This window comes from Cardiocondyla obscurior, linkage group LG09 (genome assembly GCF_019399895.1).
Source record: "Cardiocondyla obscurior isolate alpha-2009 linkage group LG09, Cobs3.1, whole genome shotgun sequence".
NCBI classification, from domain to species: domain Eukaryota; kingdom Metazoa; phylum Arthropoda; class Insecta; order Hymenoptera; family Formicidae; genus Cardiocondyla; species Cardiocondyla obscurior.
The window spans coordinates 3,524,912-3,542,664 of NC_091872.1; the positions used below are offsets into that span (position 1 = coordinate 3,524,912).

Here is a 17,753-nt window from a genome sequence, read left to right on the forward strand (position 1 = left end):
CACATGCTGCTCGGAATCTGAAGTAAATTGGTTTTTTGACAAACCAAAGGTACGTTATTAACGATAGATTTACTTAACAATAAAATGAGTTAAAAAAAAAAGTTAAAAATTGTTAAGTTAAATTTAAGTGCAGGAAAAAATGTCGATAAGAAATTTCTTCGAAGCTTTTGTAACACATTTATAACATTGCTCGAAATGAAAAAAATTTATTTGCTTATTATTAAACGTAGGATAAATAGAATAGAATAAATAGAAGGGACGAAAATTCTAGCAATTAAAGATATTGTGAAATATGTGCTATTTTGACGAACAGATTTTTATTTTGATTAGGAAACTCATTTTGGACTTGCTTATTACAAAAACATGCAGGCGAATAGAATTTCTTATTATCTGGGACTAACTGGACCATCTCACTGTTTGGACTCGGCCTGTAACTCGAGCTTAGTCGCATTGGAGTGTGCTTATCAGTCCTTAATAAATGATCGATGCGATAATGCTCTCGTGGGAGGATCACAATTGTGCCTTCATCCCTACATGTCACTACAATTTTCTCGTCTTGGTATGATCTTTTATTCTCAATTATGTTGTAAAAAATAGAAACAAAATTTGTTTAAAATAGAAAAAAAATTTTAATAAAATTTGTTGATATTTTAACATGTTAAAAGATATGTTAAAAAAAATATATAAAGATAAATTGAGAAAAGATTGGGACTCTTGTTAATTTATATTCGCGGCTTTTCAAGAGAATCTGAAATAAAGAATTGAGGATATAATAGACAATTATTTTCATATAGCTTGTAATAATTCCAGGAATTTTGTCGCCCGATGGCCGTAGCAAAGTTTTTGACGTAAATGCGAATGGCTATGCTCGCAGTGAAGCGATTTCAGTTGTATATCTGCAGAAAGCGAAGAACGCGAAAAGGATTTATGGCACATTGGTTTACGGTAGATCAAACTGTGATGGTTTTAAGGAGCAGGGCATCACATTCCCATCAAGCAAGATGCAGAGCCAGTTATTACAGGAGTGCTACGATCATTGCAACTTATCGCCGAATAATCTATCATATTTGGAATGCCATGGTACAGGTACTACAGTTGGCGATCCCGAAGAAATTTCTGCGATTGAGACATCTATATGCAAAAAGAGAACTGACCCTTTGTTAATCGGATCTGTTAAATCAAACTTGGGACATTCCGAAGGTGGTAGCGGCCTGACTCAAGTTGCAAAAGTATTTTTTTTTTTTTTTTTAATATTGAATTTATCAAAATATCGAATTTACATTAAGCCTTTTAAAACTTTAGAAATGACAAATAATAAATTTTAATTAAATTAATTGTTATTATTTATTTTAGCTAATAATAGCAATGGAAACTGGAATAATTCCGCCTAATTTGCATTACACTCGGCCACAAGAAAGCTCAAAAGCTATCATAGATGGTAAGCTCAAAGTTGTCACTGAGCCAACACCATGGAATGGTGGTTACGCGGGTATTAGTTCTTTCGGTTTCGGAGGTGTCAATTGCCATCTTATATTAAAACATAATCCAAAAAATAAAATCAAGAATGGAGCACCATCTGATAATTTACCGAGACTCGTAACAGTATCTGGACGTACGGAGGAATCTGTTAAAGTATTTTTAGATGATGTAAGTAAAAACAGTTAAAAAATAATAAAGGTGTGCTAAGCTCTTCGAATTTAAATTCAGTCGAATCTGATCGCTGAAATTTTAATTTTTTATAGATTGAAAAGCATTCGGCATTGAATGTAGACATTGAATATATTAACCTGATACACAGCGTTTATTCTGAAAATATCCTAGATCATTTGTATCGAGGATTTACGATAGTTGGTTCGGAGAATTCGGAGTGTACCATAAAAGAAATAGAAAATTATTTAGAAACACCCAGACCGATTTGGTTCGTGTTTTCTGGCATAGGATCGCAATGGCCTGGCATGGGTATTTATTACGTTAATGCCTGTATAAAAATAAAAATAATTGTATTTTACTTTAATACTTTTTTTATTTGTTTTATTAATTTCAAATAGGTGCTGATCTAATGAAATTTCCTGTCTTTGCCGAAGCTATTAAAAAATGCGATGCGGTTCTACAACCGCGTGGGGTAGATATCATTAATATAGTGACAAGCAAAGACAAAACTATTTTCGACAATATTTTGCATTTATTCGTGGGTATCGCAGCAGTTCAAGTGAGTTACACATAATTTTATAAATATTATATATGTATATGCATACGAATAATATAATATATATTAATATTTTAATCGCATTAATTTTTTATCGTATTCTAATACAGTATGAGTTTTACAGATTGGTTTAGTCGATCTTATTAAATCAATTGGCATCGTGCCGAATAATATAATTGGTCACTCTACCGGAGAACTTGGTTGCGCTTACGCAGATGAATGCTTTACCGCTGAACAAACGATTCTATCAGCTTATTTGAAAGGTTTAGCGTTTATTGAAACTGAAGTAATTTACGGTTTAATGGCAGTGGTCAGTCTTGGTTACAATGACGTTAAAGATATCTGCCCGTCTGATATCGACGTGGCTTGTCATAATTCTTCTGATAGTAGCATTATTAGTGGACCTGCTGATTCAATGAAGGAGTTACTTGCCCAACTACAGGTCTATTTTTTTTTTTTTTTTAATAAAGCTGTTATATTATTTAAATATTAAATATATTAATACAAATTTGAAATTTTAACGATATAAAATAATCTTAAAATAATTGTGTATTATTTAAAATATTATTTTAACTAAGTTTATCTAACTAGGCTAAACAAATCTTCGTCAAAGAAGTGCCATGCAGCAATATACCTTATCACAGTCGTTACGTTGCGCCTGTTGGATCGAAACTTTTATCTTATTTAAAGAAAATAATCCCTGAACCAAAACCGCGTAGTTCGAAATGGGTGAGCACATCTGTACCGCGCAATAAGTGGTCGATCGCGTCTGCGAAATTGTCATCTGCCGAATATCACACCAACAATCTTCTAAGTCCTGTACTATTTGAGGAAACGGCACGAATGATTCCGAAGAACGCTGTGACTATTGAGATTGCGCCCCATGGTATTTTACAGGAGATTTTAAGACAATCCCTCGGTTCGGAAGTCACAAATATCGCGCTCACCCAAAGTGGTTACAGAGACAATGTTGAGGTCTTGCTACAAGCAATTGGCAAGCTCTACAATGCGGGGCTACAACCAAATATTGCGAGCCTCTATCCGTCTGTTGAATATCCTGTTAGTCGCGGTACGCCGATGATTTCGCCTTCTATTAGGTAAGCTTGTAAAAATCATTTAAATGTTTCGGTAATTTTATTTTTACGAATTATCAATTAAAAAAAAAATAAGATATAGTTTCGTAAAAACTATTTTGGAAATTCTAATGAGATTCATTGAAAGATTAGGATAATAAACTGAAATTAATGATTTGATTTCTGTTAAGATGGAATCATTCTGACGATTGGTTCACAGTGTCATATAAGACACAAACACTTTATACCAGCGAGAGAATAATTGCTTTGTCGTTAGAGAACGAAGAAACTGAATATATTAGTGGTCATGTTATCGATGGAAAGAATTTGATACCTGCCACTGCATATCTTATTTTAGTATGGCAAACTATGGGTATGTTAGAAGGATCTGAAAACATGTACTCAGAGCTATCGGTCGTCTTTGAAGATATCAGCTTTATTCGTGCTACTCATATGCCGAAAAACGGCGATCTTGAGTTACGAGTAATGGTTCAAAAAGGTTTCCTTAATGCTTTTAAACATTTATATATGCTCCTCTTAATTATAGTATTAAATTAATCGTGGTAATTATTTTTGCAGACAGTGGAAGATTCGAAGTAACGGAAAATGATACAGCTGTTGTGACTGGAATTATTCGAATTGTGACGAATCCTGTGCAAGAAAAGATACTCCCTGAGTTTGTACCAGAAGATGACGAAGAAGAGGTGATGAATACCAAGGATATTTATAAAGAATTAAAATTACGAGGCTATCAATATTCTGGCGCGTTTCGTTCTTTAAAAAGCGCAACTAAATCAGGAAGAAAAGGACATATTGGTTGGATGGGTAACTGGGCAATGTTTCTCGACAATATGTTACAAATATTAATTCTCGAACTAGATACGCGAAAATTATTCGTACCTACGAAAATACGGAAAATTGTGATCGATACTAAACTTCATCAACAGGAAATCCGAAACTTAAATCCAAAAGATAGACGTAAGTTTACTTATCCTTTAACTTTGCAAATGTATTTCACAAATTTTACTATAAAAATATAATATAAAAAGATTAGTTAAATTTTTTTTATTCAGGAACATATTTTACGTAATAAAAAATTGTTTTAAAAACTACTTATATTAATTATTTATATTTCTTATACATTTATTATTAGATAAGTTTGATATAATTAATTATGTTAATATTTTTTATTGTAGAGATTGCTGTGTATGTGAACAAATATTTGGACACAATAGTGTCAGGAGGAGTTGAAATCTGTAATGTCAAAGCCATGGGTATACCTCGTCGTTTGCCAGCCGGAGACCCAGTTCTCGAAGAATATAAATTCGTGGCTCATCGCGACGGTGCGCAAGTATCTCTAAAAGAAGCGATTAGTTTGTCCATACAGATCGCGCTTGAATATTATCAAACTATTCATGTAAACACCATCGAGTTGATCCACGATTCCGACAATATAACGGAGACTAAATTAGCATCACCCATAATTACTGAAATTCTGGGTGACTTACCCTTGATTCAGGCAAAGGTATATTTGTCAGCACCATTTAACCGTTTCAATGATAATTTATTTCCAAATGTTACTGCCAAAGATATAAATAACGTATCGAAAGAAGAGAATATTCTATTTGCGGTTGGCGTCGAACTACTCTCAATAAATAAGAAACATCAATTAAACCAAATTCTGCTAAAATTGAAAAATGATGGTTTTATATTGACTCGAGAAAAATCGTCTAAAAAGATTTCGACAGCATCGAAATATAATTTAGATGTGATTTTAGAAAAGAATACTGGCGAAGAGACTTTGATTCTTTTAAAAAAGAAAGCACAGTTGTGTAGAAAAACGGACATTATCTATATTAACAACGACGAGTTTACTTGGCTCGAGAAATTGAATTCGTTAATGAATGCGGAAGATAGGATTGATGACAAAATGAGGATAATACTCGTCAGCGAGGGAGACTTGGAAAATGGTTTACTAGGCTTTGTGAACTGTTTAAGAAAAGAGCCAGGCGGAGAAGTAATTAGAAGCATATTGATACAAGATACCGAAGCTCCTAAATTTTCATTACAAAATCCGTTATATTCAGAACAACTTCAATTAGATTTGCCAATCAATGTATTAAGGCCAGGAAAAATATGGGGCTCCTACAGACATTTATTGCTGTCGAGTTTACAGCCGAAACTTGTCCGTCATGCATATGTCACTCAAATGGTAATAACCATACCTTTAACCTATGCTGGTCTCTCTGGTCTGCGGCGATGCGGTCTTCATCACGCGTTTCACTAAAGGATGGAGCATCAAATCGCGCCCCACTACATTTTCCCCCGTCCTCTCGATCTCCTCGGCGCTCCACGGCACACGTACACGCTTCATTGTGTGAAGCGTGACGCGCTAGCGCACGTATGCCACCGTCGCCTCAGATCGGAGAGATTAGCGTACCGCCGAACGCTAAATCAGGTGATCCGTGTACACAATTATACATGGATATATATATAATATAATTTTTTTATATTTGTGAACAATAGGCATTTGGCGATTTAAGTTCGTTTCGTTGGGTTGAAGGAAATATACGTTCCAATGACGAAGATCAGGTTTATGTAGCATACGCGCCACTCAACTTTAAGGATATCATGTTGAGTACAGGAAAACTCATTTTAAATAACGTCTCAAAGTTTAATCGATTTGTTGACTGCAACATTGGCATAGAATATGCAGGTGTCGAAGCGAATGGTCGTCGTGTAATGGGAATTGTCAACCAACAGTAATATATATTTTAATTATTTTTATTTTTTTTTTTTTAATATTTTTTAAATATTTATTAAATATAATAAAATAATTAAAAATATATTTTTATACTTTATTATTGCAATATTATAATAAAATGTCTTTTTAAAATATAATTTTAGATTTTCTAAGATATTTTAGTATTTTTAAATTTGTGTAATTAATATGTTTATACTTATTTAGGTGTATATCGAATATTCTTTTGCCTGATAAACTGTTGTACTGGACGGTACCTGACACTTGGTCGTTGGAAGATGCAGCCACCGCTCCATGCGTGTACGCAACGTGCTGCTTTGCTTTATACATGCGTGGCAAGGTGAAAAAAGGTGAAAAAATACTTATTCATTGTGGCACTGGCGGTATAGGCCAAGCGGCGATACATCTTGCCCTTTACGAAGGTTGTGAAGTGTTCACTACTGTAGGAACGCCCGAAAAACGAAAGTTTATTCGTGAAACCTTTCCGTCAATTCCGGAAGATCATATTGGCCATTCGCGCGATACCAGCTTTGAACAGATGATTCTTCAGCAAACAAATGGTAAAGGGGTGGATATCGTTTTAAATTCGTTGGCTGAAGAGAAACTTCAAGCGTCGATTCGTTGCTTGGCGCAAGGAGGTCGTTTTCTGGAAATCGGCAAATTTGATTTTGTAGCGAATAATCCTTTGGGATTGATGGCCTTTTTAAAAGGAATTGATTTCTACGGAGTTATGGTTGACAATTTATCAGTAACTTATTCCGGAAAAGACTATGCAGGAGATAAGGTAGTACTAAGCAATGTTATAAGGGAAAAATTAAAATGTGGAGCTATCAAACCGCTTACTAGAAAAGTTTTTAAAAAAGACGAAGTGGAAACTGCTTTCAGATATATGGCAGCTGGAAAACACATAGGAAAGGTAAAAAATAATTTTATAGCAATCTATAATATTTTATTCAAATTTTGTTTATTATAAATATTGTATATTATAATTACACGCGATTAATTGCTATTAATTTTTTTTTTTTTTGCAATATTAAAATTAGCTTCTGAGCTTTAAACAAATTTTATATTTTTATAAAATTAAAATCTGTCAAATTCAAATGAGAGAAGCCGAAAAAACTAATAAGATTATATTATATGTCTTTGGTAGGTTATTATAAAAATTTTCGATGAAAAGGAACTTCTTGAAAAAAAACCTGTTCTTGCTCAGCCTCGATATTACTGTGACAGTAACAAAACTTACCTCATCTTGGGTGGTTTAGGTGGTTTTGGATTGGAATTAGCTGACTGGCTAATAATTCGAGGAGCAAAAAATGTAGTATTAACATCAAGAACAGGAATAAAGAACGGTTATCAGCACATGAAACTCGACCGATGGAAATCTTATGGTGTGAACGTGCTTATTATCTCGGGCGCAGATGCTTCGAATCGCAAAGATTGCGAATTTATACTTAACTCTGCGGAGAAACAGGGCTCAGTAGATGCGATATTTAATCTCGCCGTGGTGCTAAAGGACAGCATTTGCAAGAATCAAACGCCAGAATCGTTCGAGGAATCTTTTAAAGCGAAAGCTCGAACCACGAAAATGCTGGATGAGTTATCTAGAAGCTTGTGTCCAAAACTTCAACATTTCGTAGTTTTTTCCTCGGTTTCTTGTGGTAGAGGAAACGCTGGACAGACGAATTATGGTATGGGTAACTCCATAATGGAGAGAATTTGCGAGCGTAGAGTAGCGGATGGTCTACCAGGACTAGCTATTCAATGGGGCGCGATAGGCGAAGTTGGCCTTGTAGCCGACTGGCAAGACAATAACAAGGAGCTCGTTATTGGTGGTACCTTGCAGCAAAGGATATCTTCTTGTCTTGAAAAACTGGAGCACTTTTTGTTGCAAAATTGTCCAATAGTATCTAGTATGGTGGTAGCAGAGAAACGTGTAGGAGCTTATGGAGCTGCCAACGTTGTGGAGGCTGTGGCGAATATATTAGGTAAAATTATTTTAGAATTATTTTAAAATATTATTATTTTAAAATATTATTATTTTAAAATAATCTCTTAGAAAAAAATGTAAAAAGAAGAATTAAAAAATAATGTGCTTTACACAACTCAATATTAATGCAATTTTTATAAATAAAACTTACTGTTTTTAAAAAATATATCTTTTGCAGGTGTTAAAGATCTGAAAACTGTGGCTCAACAAACTCCATTAGCCGAACTCGGCATGGATTCGATGATGGCCGTAGAAATTAAGCAAACACTGGAACGTGAGTACGATATCTTTCTCACTGCACAAGATATTCGCACTCTGAACTTCACCAAACTAGTACAAATGCACGATAAGGACTCAAAACGAAAACCAGAGAATAAGCATGCGAGTGAACCAACAGGCGGATTAACTGGTATTCATTTGTTCATTCGGTTTGTATCGGACAACAGTAATTTGTCCACTGAGACATGTGTGGAATTAGAAACTAGAAGAGATCCGCATATGATTAACGTGTTCCTAGTACCAGACCTGAAGGGTTGCGCACAGATATTTAATCCACTGGCATCGAAAATTAGAGCTAACGCGACAGTTCTTCAATATGGAATAACAAAAGCTGGCATTATGTCGATATCGGAATACGTTGATTATCTTTTACCAGTAAGTAATGTATAAAAAATAAAATGACATATTTATTCGATATTTCTTTTAACAAAAATTTTCATTGAATTAAAAAATATTTAACCGTGCCAAACTCACATACTTACATTTTGTTTTCACTTTCAGTACATTTTACCAAAAGCGAAAGAACAAAATGGTTTTGCCTTAGTCGGATATTCGTACGGTGCATTAATTACCCTCGCATTAACAAAACAGTTGGAAAAACGAGGTTTGAACGGACGAGTAGTACTGATTGACGGTGCTCCTGACTTTTTGAAAAAGTTAATGGAGCATTTTCTTCCATCTGCTACAGAAGAAGAACTTCAAAATAATGTCTTGCTTGCAATCATGGATAATATACAATCGGCTTTAAGTGGAAAAGTAAATTTTACTACTAACAGCTACAATACTTGACGACTGTATCTTTTTATTAATATCTTATTTATTTTCTTTTTCTAGCTACTTTTGGAACTTGAGAAGTGTACGACTTGGGATGAGAAAGTCGATATCTTTCTTTCGCAAGTTCCTAAAGACAAATTATCAAAGTCTTCCATTGAAAGTGGGAAATTATTCTGTACAATTACTTATCAGCATTTCGTTGCTCTCCAAAAATATGATACGTCATCGTTAGAATGGATACGATCGCCTATAACACTTTTGAAACCAACAACACAATTAATTAATATAGCCGATGAAGATTATGGTTTACACAAGGTATTATGCTTCTGTGTATTTTTTTTTTATAAATTTGAAACTTAAATTGCCGTAATCGACATTTAATAACAATATAAAAACTTTCAGATTACGCGAGCTAAAGTAGACGTACATTACATCGAAGGTAATCATTTTACGATATTAGACAGCGACAAGGTAATGGCAGCGATTAACGGAGAATCATTGCTCAATTCTAAAGTATCCAAAAACCTTTTATCGGAATATCAACCATTTGAATACGAAAAGTCAGAACGTTTAAGAGTTTAAACTGCAGAAATATGACTATATTGGAATTAGAATAGTTTCGAAGAATGCATTTTGTCATTATAATATTATTTTTATTTTCGCCATATTTTTCGGTATTTTCAGAGTACAAAAGTAAGTAACATTTACATTCTTAACATTTGTGACTTCCTAACTGATTGTACAGGAAAAGATTTATGAAAAATTATCACAATTTTATTAAAGTACCATCTAATACCTAAAACTTTATACAGTTTTAGACGCACAACGGCGTCTTACGCCTAAACATTTTAATTTTTTTCCCAACAATGGTCACGAATTTTATAAACCCATACAGAACTTTTCGTTTCCCATTCTAATTTCGTCTCTAATTCCCTACCTACAGTTGTACAATTTAACATTTTATTTTGGACACTTTATATGTTAATGCAATATATTAATATATTATTAATTTGTTTATTAATTAATAATAGATACAGGTATATATATATATAATATAAAAAGGGTATAGTCAACATAATTTGAAACAATATATAGAACAACAGTAATTATTTATTATTTGGTTGAGCAGATGTTTTACGTTTAAATATATAATAACTGATAATATTAAATTATTCTTATTACAAAAAAAATGTATATTGTAGATGCTTCTTCAAAACTAATATAATAAAAAAACTATATTACAATATTTGTATATGAAATAATTTCTTAATCTTGATCCTATTTTATATACAAACTACTTTATAAATAACGCAAAATGTTGGTCATTTACATATTTCAACATCTACTCATCTTCCTACTGTAAAACGTGTGTGACTACATAAATATATACACGTACATAAGCCAATATAAATATATATGTATATAATATACAATAACTTTGTTCAATATGTATAAAAAAAGCACATTAACAATAGCCTCTTCAGTATTAATACATATATAGTATTACTTATGTTATGAGCGTAGTAATCAGACTATTTTGTATTAATACTTCCTTTTTTTCTATTATATTCATATTTCCTTATGGCATTATCTATTATTTAAAAAATAGTAATTGTAGAAAAAAATGTTAGTAGTAATATCCCTAATAGTCATAGTATACAATAACAGCTAAATGAAAAAAATGGTCTTAATTATTAATAATTTGTAGGCTTGCATGTAAAAAGCACACGCTTCATATATGACGTTACATTTTATATATCTATATCTAGAAGCTATAAAATTCGTAATTGTTTATTTAAGCTATATATCGCTTTTGTCTTGGAAGACTCTTGGTGCAGGCTATATTATAGATTTTTATAATTTATTGAAGTATTTTATGTAAGAAAAGCGCGAAAAGGCACTATAACGATTTTAATTTTATAATTATTAACTAAAAAACATATGTGAATTATTTACCTTCTAATGAAGTTGATATGTATCATTTACAAAATTGTACAAATTATTTCCTCTAAAAACCAGAAGTTTTGGAGGCTTCCAATATTGCAGAAATTAATCGTATAATAATCTTGCATTGTACATTCAGCTAGCACTTGATATATCCACATCTATAGTTTCTTCTTTAAGTAAGGCTCGTTTTTCCTCCTTTGTATTAGTCTGCTTTTTACCTCCACCTTTACGTTTACCCCTGTTAAGTACACCGTTCTCGTCGTCCATCATACGTAAAATTTGCGTCTGATCGGAGCTCTCTATTGGTGCTATCGAAATATCACGTACGGCACGGAATTTACCGCAATTATTCAAATGTTCGTTCTCCAAACGGAAAAAATTCCAAACAAATCGTCTAAGCAATAATTACAATAAATTAAAAAAGATATTCAAAACTTTAAAACTAAAATTAAGTACTATCTAAAAATACACTTACCTAAAAACCTCGAGAGGTGCTATTATAGAAGTCATTAAATCACCAGAGATATATCCGAACTCAACGAGTACAAAACTCGCAACCCATATAAATCGCAGTACAAAATCTTCTATTATGGCGAAATAATAGAACCACTAAAACATACGTAATATATTATATTTTCTTTGACAAATGAACATTGTCATTTATTGTTATACTTACAGATGCCGAGTAAACCACTTCTTCACGTAAAAAACGATTTTCACCGGCGTTGCTATCTAGAAGGCCCCAATCCATTTTAAGATCCCATGTGTATGAATATATCGAGTTAATAAGACAACTACACACCCACAGCCACAACCACGGATTCTCCCATCGATTAGTATATTCCACTAAAAAAACCATTTTTTTGTTATTTTTAAATCGTTAAAAATTATTTGTAAAACCACATTTTTAGTTCAAATAATTCAATATACCTGTATGATAAGCATATAAAGTATTGGCAGCAACAACAAGAAACGTTGTAGAATATTTTCCGGCATTTACTAAATGTGGAAAAGCCTCTTTAGAATCTCGATATCTACGAACACACTGCGCAAATCGAAACCATGCCGGTAAGCAATTCACAATAGGTCTGATAACAAGAGAGCCAGACATACATTGCGAAGTATTGCTCGCCTCCAACCAATTGCCGTTTGTAATATAGAAGCATATGAAAAAATGAAAGTCCAAGAACGCGGTTGCTAAACTGTTGAACTGGTCTGCCAACCAGAAATCAGCAAAGTTGACATAGGCAAATGGCGATATTAAAATACGTCCCTAAAATAAAATAAAATGCTATATTCAAACATTCAATTTCAAATTTTCATATGACAAAAAAGATATTAAATGAACTATACTCACTATGATTTTCAACAGCCAGAAACGAGCTTCATGACGAAACATTTTAACTGGATTTAACAGAAAGACTACCATGATGCAGACCAGTGCTAATGGATTCACATATGGTGGAATGCTTAGGCTGGCACTGTATAAGAAACTTAATAAGCTAAGTGTCCAAACGACTCCTAAAACTGCAGCTAATTCCATAAGATGCTGCTCTGAAAGATGATTTCGCGGGTCCAGTTCGAATATCAAAACGTGATTGACACCAGAAGATCTCCATCCATAAACATTAATTCCGATAAGAAATAAGAACTCAATAATAAGAAAGGGACCTCGATATAATCTAAATGCGATTTTAAGATTCTCGCCGCTATCGTGAAAGACGGCTGAAAAAAATATTATTTTATCACAATTGCAAAATCATAATTTATAACAGATAAATAATACAATACCTGAAAGAACAACTGCGATAGATAGAACGATAAAGCTCCCAGAGAATAAGCCAACTTTGAAAGTGGTCCATGGACTCTGATGTTCGCCAAGAGGTGGTACTCGAAGACGTTTCATAGCTCGTTGCCGATCGCCTCCTTCGAGATCGTTCGTCACCGAGGTTTCCGTTTCCTGGATCAATTTGTCTATATCTTTGGAAGTATAAAAGTGTGACGTTTCTACACATTCGACTCTCCATTTTGAACCAGCATCAACTGACAGTAACTGAAAATTAAGAATAATCAATGGTTTGTATTTAGAACAAACAGAAAACACAGATATTACGTCATAAATAATATACACAGTAATTACAATTTCAAAAATTACACAAACATATAATTAGCGAGTGAAAATTAAGAAAACACAATGAAACTATAATAAAATAATACCTTGTCGTGTTTTTTCAGAATTTTTCGAAATCCAGTATGATTAAGATTCTGATAGTTTTGAAGAAGAATTAAGGAAAGATAAAACTCTGAAAACGCAAGTTTCAAATCTCTTAGCTTCCTGATGGGTAAAGGTGGCTTTACACTGGCTTTTCCTTTATTTTTCCCGCTTCCCTGTTGCAACTCCACTGCAGTTTTCAGCTCACTTTGTAAAGCCGCATATTTCCGTGTAGCTTCCGCTAATTTTTCTGTGATAAACAGAAAATAAATTGTAAATGATCCCAAGATAACTACAAGATAAACAATTTTAATACTGGAATAATCTCTCACCTGAATAAAATGTATTAATTTTTTTCAACTCGCGATCACAAAACGTAAAAAATACTTCATCAAACGATGCAAAGTGGCGTGATATTACTTCAGGCTCTACACTCTCATCTGAGGGCGCTTCTTCCACAGCTGTGTAAAGCATTGCTTTCATTTCCTACAAAATCAGAGGTATAAAGCTTAAAAATACTACATGCATAATGATATTTATAATTCAACATTTATTACAATCCCACTGTGTAAATTTATTTTTTATAATTAAACAAGCTGTACAAATTTCAATTAAAAAAAAAAAAAAAAAAAAAAAATACGCAGTTAATCCGGAAAAAAATAAACAAATTTTATATTATCCATGCATTCGTATAGCATAAATGTTGAAATATTTATACTTAATGTTGCACCTCATAGCTAATATACTGCTTGCGCCACTCAGGAGTAATGTGGGCCGACAGATGCTCCGCAAACTTCATGTTGTCTTATGCACAGTGTAATCGTGCTAATCTACAAGAAGAATCCAAGTAATAACAGTTGAAAGCAAACAATATCAAATAAAAAATACTATTAGTAGAAGTAAGCGACATTTCGGAAATGCGATTTCTATACTCACCCGAGCTCGTCTGAATCCTCAACGAGGTTATACACAGCATTTATAGCTATTGGAACTTTGTCGGCGGCGGCCGATCAAACGTCTCGTCCGCCGCTGTTTGGCGCGACAATAAATATTTAACCGGCCGCTGAGATAAAAACTATTTAGCATTCGCCGCAACGAATGGAGTTCGCGGCCGACGGAAGGACCTAATCCTTTCGTGCCGCGTTATCGCGCGTGCCATTAATTGAACTGCTAATTATGTCTACCAAGCGTACTTCTCGGAAGCACACGCGATATATTTTCACTTACGCGAGCAGAACGTACCGCGACAATGCTCGTCATATATCGATTCGTCACACGTGGTCATAAGGCAGCTCACGGGACAGCTCACGAGGCTGATGTCATGACGACACGCTCGTTCGTAAAGTCTTTTATCATTATCAACGACGTATCAAAGACTGCAATAAGCCAACTATTTTATACCAATAGATTTGACGGCAAGTTTGTTTAAGTATCACAAAAGATATGATCACGATTGCATATCGTGATATCTACAAAAATTCAATTTATATACTATTTGCGTTACGTTTAGATAAATCAAATTAAAAAAAAACTCTTTTCCAAAACGATTTTCAAAACGACTATAAAGTAGAGTGTACGTAATGAGTATTAACAAATTCTTTCACACGAACATAACGGAATGACAGACACAGATAGACAATAATGAACAATAATAAGAACAGATGCCAGAGTTTTTACGACAGAAACCATGTGGCGCCCCGATGCATACAAACCGTAAACCTCGAAGTACGCGGCTTACGCTAAATTCCGAAGGGTAATAGATTTAATCTACAATATCGTATTACCTACACGGGTTACACGAATACGCCGTTCATTGCTACAAAAAGAAGTTTGTCCTGTTTATCGTTTAGTATAAGCCAAGAGCACGTGAACGCAAGAGGTAGACAAAGAGGTTCTTAACCTAAACGGAAAAGTGTAAGATAAGATTATTCTTAACAAAGAATTATTGTTTTTTAAATTTTATTGTATATACATTTTAATTTTTTTACAGAGTATTTCTGCTGAAACGTAAAAAAAACGATAATAATAATTACAATGCAGATTCTATTACTTCTATCTATTTTATTGAGCATTCTGAATAATAGTATAGCATGGCGTAATTTTATGAGAGGTCGAGCTAAAGGTGGCAATGTAGGAGAACCAGTTTTGTCTTCTCAAACAATTTCACTTCCAGAGGAACAGTGGTTCACACAGTATTTGGATCATTTTAATCCAACTGATACTAGGGTTTGGAAACAGGTATTACAAAGCATAATTTTGATTATTTGCATTATATTTTATTTAGAAAAAGAAATTTGAGTTTTGTTGCTTATATTATTTTATTTACAGAGATACTTTGTTAATTCTGATTTCTATAAACTCAATGGCCCAATATTTTTGATGATTGGTGCTGAAGGAATAGCAAATGCAAAATGGATGGTAGAAGGAGAATGGATAGAAAATGCCAAAGAATTTGGAGCAATGTGTTTTTATTTAGAGCACCGTTTTTATGGGAAAAGTCATCCCACTGCGTAAGTAGAACATGTATAAATGCAAAAAAAAAAAAAAAGTTAAGAATAATGTATATAACATGTTGCAAAATTATTTATAGGGATCTTAGTATAAAGAACTTAATGTATTTAAGTTCAGAACAGGCATTAGCAGACTTGGCATTCTTTATTGAGTCTGCTAATATTGGATATAAATTTTCAAGTAATACAAAATGGATTGTATTTGGAGGATCATATGGTGGATCTCTAGCTGCTTGGATGCGTGTTAAATATCCTCACTTGGTACATGGAGCTGTATCTTCAAGTGGACCAGTGGCAGCACGCCTTGATTTTGATGGTATTGTAATAATTATAATTGGTATAATTTTAACAATGAGTGTGTATAAATATTTTTGTATTGTAGACTATTATGTAGTTGTCACAAAAGCTTTGGAAGGTTATTCTGAGAAGTGTATTAACACAATTCAAGAGGCCAATTCACAAATTGATATATTGTTACACCACATTAATGGTCAATTACAAATACAGAAAAAATTCAAGTGAGTACATTGTCAAGGTGTAAGGCATTTGTCAGTGATGTACATACTTGTACTTTTTGTTAACAGTTATATTTTACAGTTTATGCGATCCAATTGATCCTGGGCACACAAAGAAAATAGATATTTCCAATTTATATGAATCGTTAGCAAGTAATTTTGCTGACATTGTACAATACAATAAAGATAATCGCCAAAGCTCTCAAACCGCTAATATTACTATTGAGACTGTATGTGATATATTAACGGATGAAAAAATAGGAAAATCTATTGATAGACTTGCTTACGTAAATAATATGATATTGAATGCTACCAAGGAGAAATGCTTAGATTATAGATACGATAAAATGATTCATGAGCTACGAAATGTTACGTGGGCTAGTGAGCAAGCAGAAGGAGGTTAGTTATATATTTAAATTTATATTAAGATAAAAATTACTTTATTACTATTTAATAGCAAATCACTAATGATACTTTCAGGACGTCAATGGATGTATCAGACTTGTACAGAGTTCGGATTCTATCAAACCTCTAGTAAAAAGCCCAATGTGTTTGGAAATGGAAATAATTTCCCATTGAAATTTTTTGTACAGCAATGCATCGATATTTTCGGACCTAGGTTTATTTTTATTTAAATTATGCATTATTTATGCGTTTATACATAAATAACATTAACTCTTTTGCAGATATGGTGCACATTTACTGGAAACTGCCGTCACACGAACAAATATTTTGTATGGCGCATTTAATTTACAAGCGACAAATATAGTATTTGTACATGGTTCTATAGATCCTTGGCATATGCTTGGCATTGTATCATCTTCTAATCCACAAACGCCTGCTATTTATATTAAAGGTAAAATAAATGTACTACATACTAATAGACATCCAATTATTAACCAATTCATAAAATGCATTATTTATTTTATTTAAAGGCACTGCACATTGTGCAAACATGTATCCTCCATCTGAACGTGATATGCCTCAACTTAAGAAAGCCAGATTACAAATAAAAGGTCTAATCAAACAATGGCTACAAAATTGAGCGATGTGGTGTTGTACGAACAAATTGTAATCTAAGTATACATATTATTTAAAAATGCCAATTTTCTATATTACTCTAGTTTTTAACATTTCAAATATTTTTAAAAGGTTTTTTTTACGGGGTATCTTTTTTTTATTACTTTTTTTTTCATGCAAAATAAAAGAACATTTATATATATTTATGTATTCAATATAAATATATTTATTCTAATTTCATATAAATGTGAAATTAAATCTAATGATATACATATACATATATATAATTTATGAATGCGCTAGTATCTGTTATGTACCATGTTTGAGTGACAAAATTGCAAATTATAAAATTACAAGTTTGCCCCAAATGGCACTATTGTAATTTATTACGATAAATAAAATCACGGAAACGCATGTACAGTCACTTTGAATGTGATTATCTCAGTCAACAAAAACCTATTGTTTTAAC

At 32.9% G+C, this 17,753-nt stretch overlaps 3 protein-coding genes across 3 annotated transcripts; 2 read left to right on the forward strand and 1 right to left on the reverse strand.

Annotated features, from left to right (window-relative positions):
* On the forward strand, positions 1-10,088 carry LOC139105698 (fatty acid synthase-like). The gene is made up of 18 exons (XM_070661945.1): positions 1-49; positions 331-559; positions 811-1,229; positions 1,354-1,647; positions 1,743-1,959; positions 2,049-2,209; positions 2,331-2,648; positions 2,798-3,303; positions 3,471-3,778; positions 3,859-4,257; positions 4,476-5,491; positions 5,806-6,041; positions 6,248-6,956; positions 7,191-8,025; positions 8,206-8,681; positions 8,808-9,062; positions 9,141-9,395; positions 9,483-10,088. Exons 2-18 carry the CDS (start codon positions 364-366, stop codon positions 9,660-9,662), a joined length of 6,780 nt encoding a protein of 2,259 aa, XP_070518046.1. The 5' UTR covers positions 1-49; positions 331-363; the 3' UTR covers positions 9,663-10,088.
* An 84-nt stretch (positions 10,089-10,172) lies between these two features.
* On the reverse strand, positions 10,173-14,641 carry LOC139105704 (solute carrier family 53 member 1). The gene is made up of 10 exons (XM_070661958.1): positions 14,176-14,641; positions 13,970-14,069; positions 13,572-13,725; positions 13,245-13,489; positions 12,819-13,080; positions 12,385-12,752; positions 11,958-12,300; positions 11,704-11,873; positions 11,503-11,636; positions 10,173-11,421 (listed from the first exon to the last, which is right to left on the reverse strand). Exons 2-10 carry the CDS (start codon positions 14,036-14,038, stop codon positions 11,160-11,162), a joined length of 2,007 nt encoding a protein of 668 aa, XP_070518059.1. The 5' UTR covers positions 14,039-14,069; positions 14,176-14,641; the 3' UTR covers positions 10,173-11,159.
* A 362-nt stretch (positions 14,642-15,003) lies between these two features.
* On the forward strand, positions 15,004-17,708 carry LOC139105707 (putative serine protease K12H4.7). Its single transcript, XM_070661961.1, has 9 exons — positions 15,004-15,153; positions 15,230-15,477; positions 15,568-15,749; positions 15,830-16,065; positions 16,132-16,267; positions 16,347-16,663; positions 16,745-16,883; positions 16,951-17,120; positions 17,200-17,708. The coding sequence occupies exons 2-9, from the start codon at positions 15,274-15,276 to the stop codon at positions 17,307-17,309; spliced, it is 1,494 nt and encodes a 497-aa protein (XP_070518062.1). The 5' UTR covers positions 15,004-15,153; positions 15,230-15,273; the 3' UTR covers positions 17,310-17,708.
* The last annotated feature ends 45 nt before the right edge of the window (positions 17,709-17,753 follow it).

Excerpts from the sequence above, each read along its gene's own strand:
- LOC139105707 (XM_070661961.1), top strand. The coding sequence starts at position 15,274 with ATGCAGATTCTATTACTTCTATCTATTTTATTGAGCATTCTGAATAAT. Across the intron at positions 15,750-15,829 it reads GGGAAAAGTCATCCCACTGC|GGATCTTAGTATAAAGAACT; the intron begins GTAAGTAGAACA and ends AATTATTTATAG. Across the intron at positions 16,884-16,950 it reads ATCGATATTTTCGGACCTAG|ATATGGTGCACATTTACTGG; the intron begins GTTTATTTTTAT and ends ACTCTTTTGCAG.
- LOC139105698 (XM_070661945.1), top strand. The coding sequence starts at position 364 with ATGCAGGCGAATAGAATTTCTTATTATCTGGGACTAACTGGACCATCT. Across the intron at positions 1,230-1,353 it reads GCCTGACTCAAGTTGCAAAA|CTAATAATAGCAATGGAAAC; the intron begins GTATTTTTTTTT and ends TATTTATTTTAG. Across the intron at positions 9,396-9,482 it reads AAGATTATGGTTTACACAAG|ATTACGCGAGCTAAAGTAGA; the intron begins GTATTATGCTTC and ends AAAAACTTTCAG.
- LOC139105704 (XM_070661958.1), bottom strand. The coding sequence starts at position 14,038 with ATGAAGTTTGCGGAGCATCTGTCGGCCCACATTACTCCTGAGTGGCGC. Across the intron at positions 13,726-13,969 it reads AGCAGTATATTAGCTATGAG|GAAATGAAAGCAATGCTTTA; the intron begins GTGCAACATTAA and ends CTGATTTTGTAG. Across the intron at positions 13,081-13,244 it reads TTCTGAAAAAACACGACAAG|TTACTGTCAGTTGATGCTGG; the intron begins GTATTATTTTAT and ends CTTAATTTTCAG.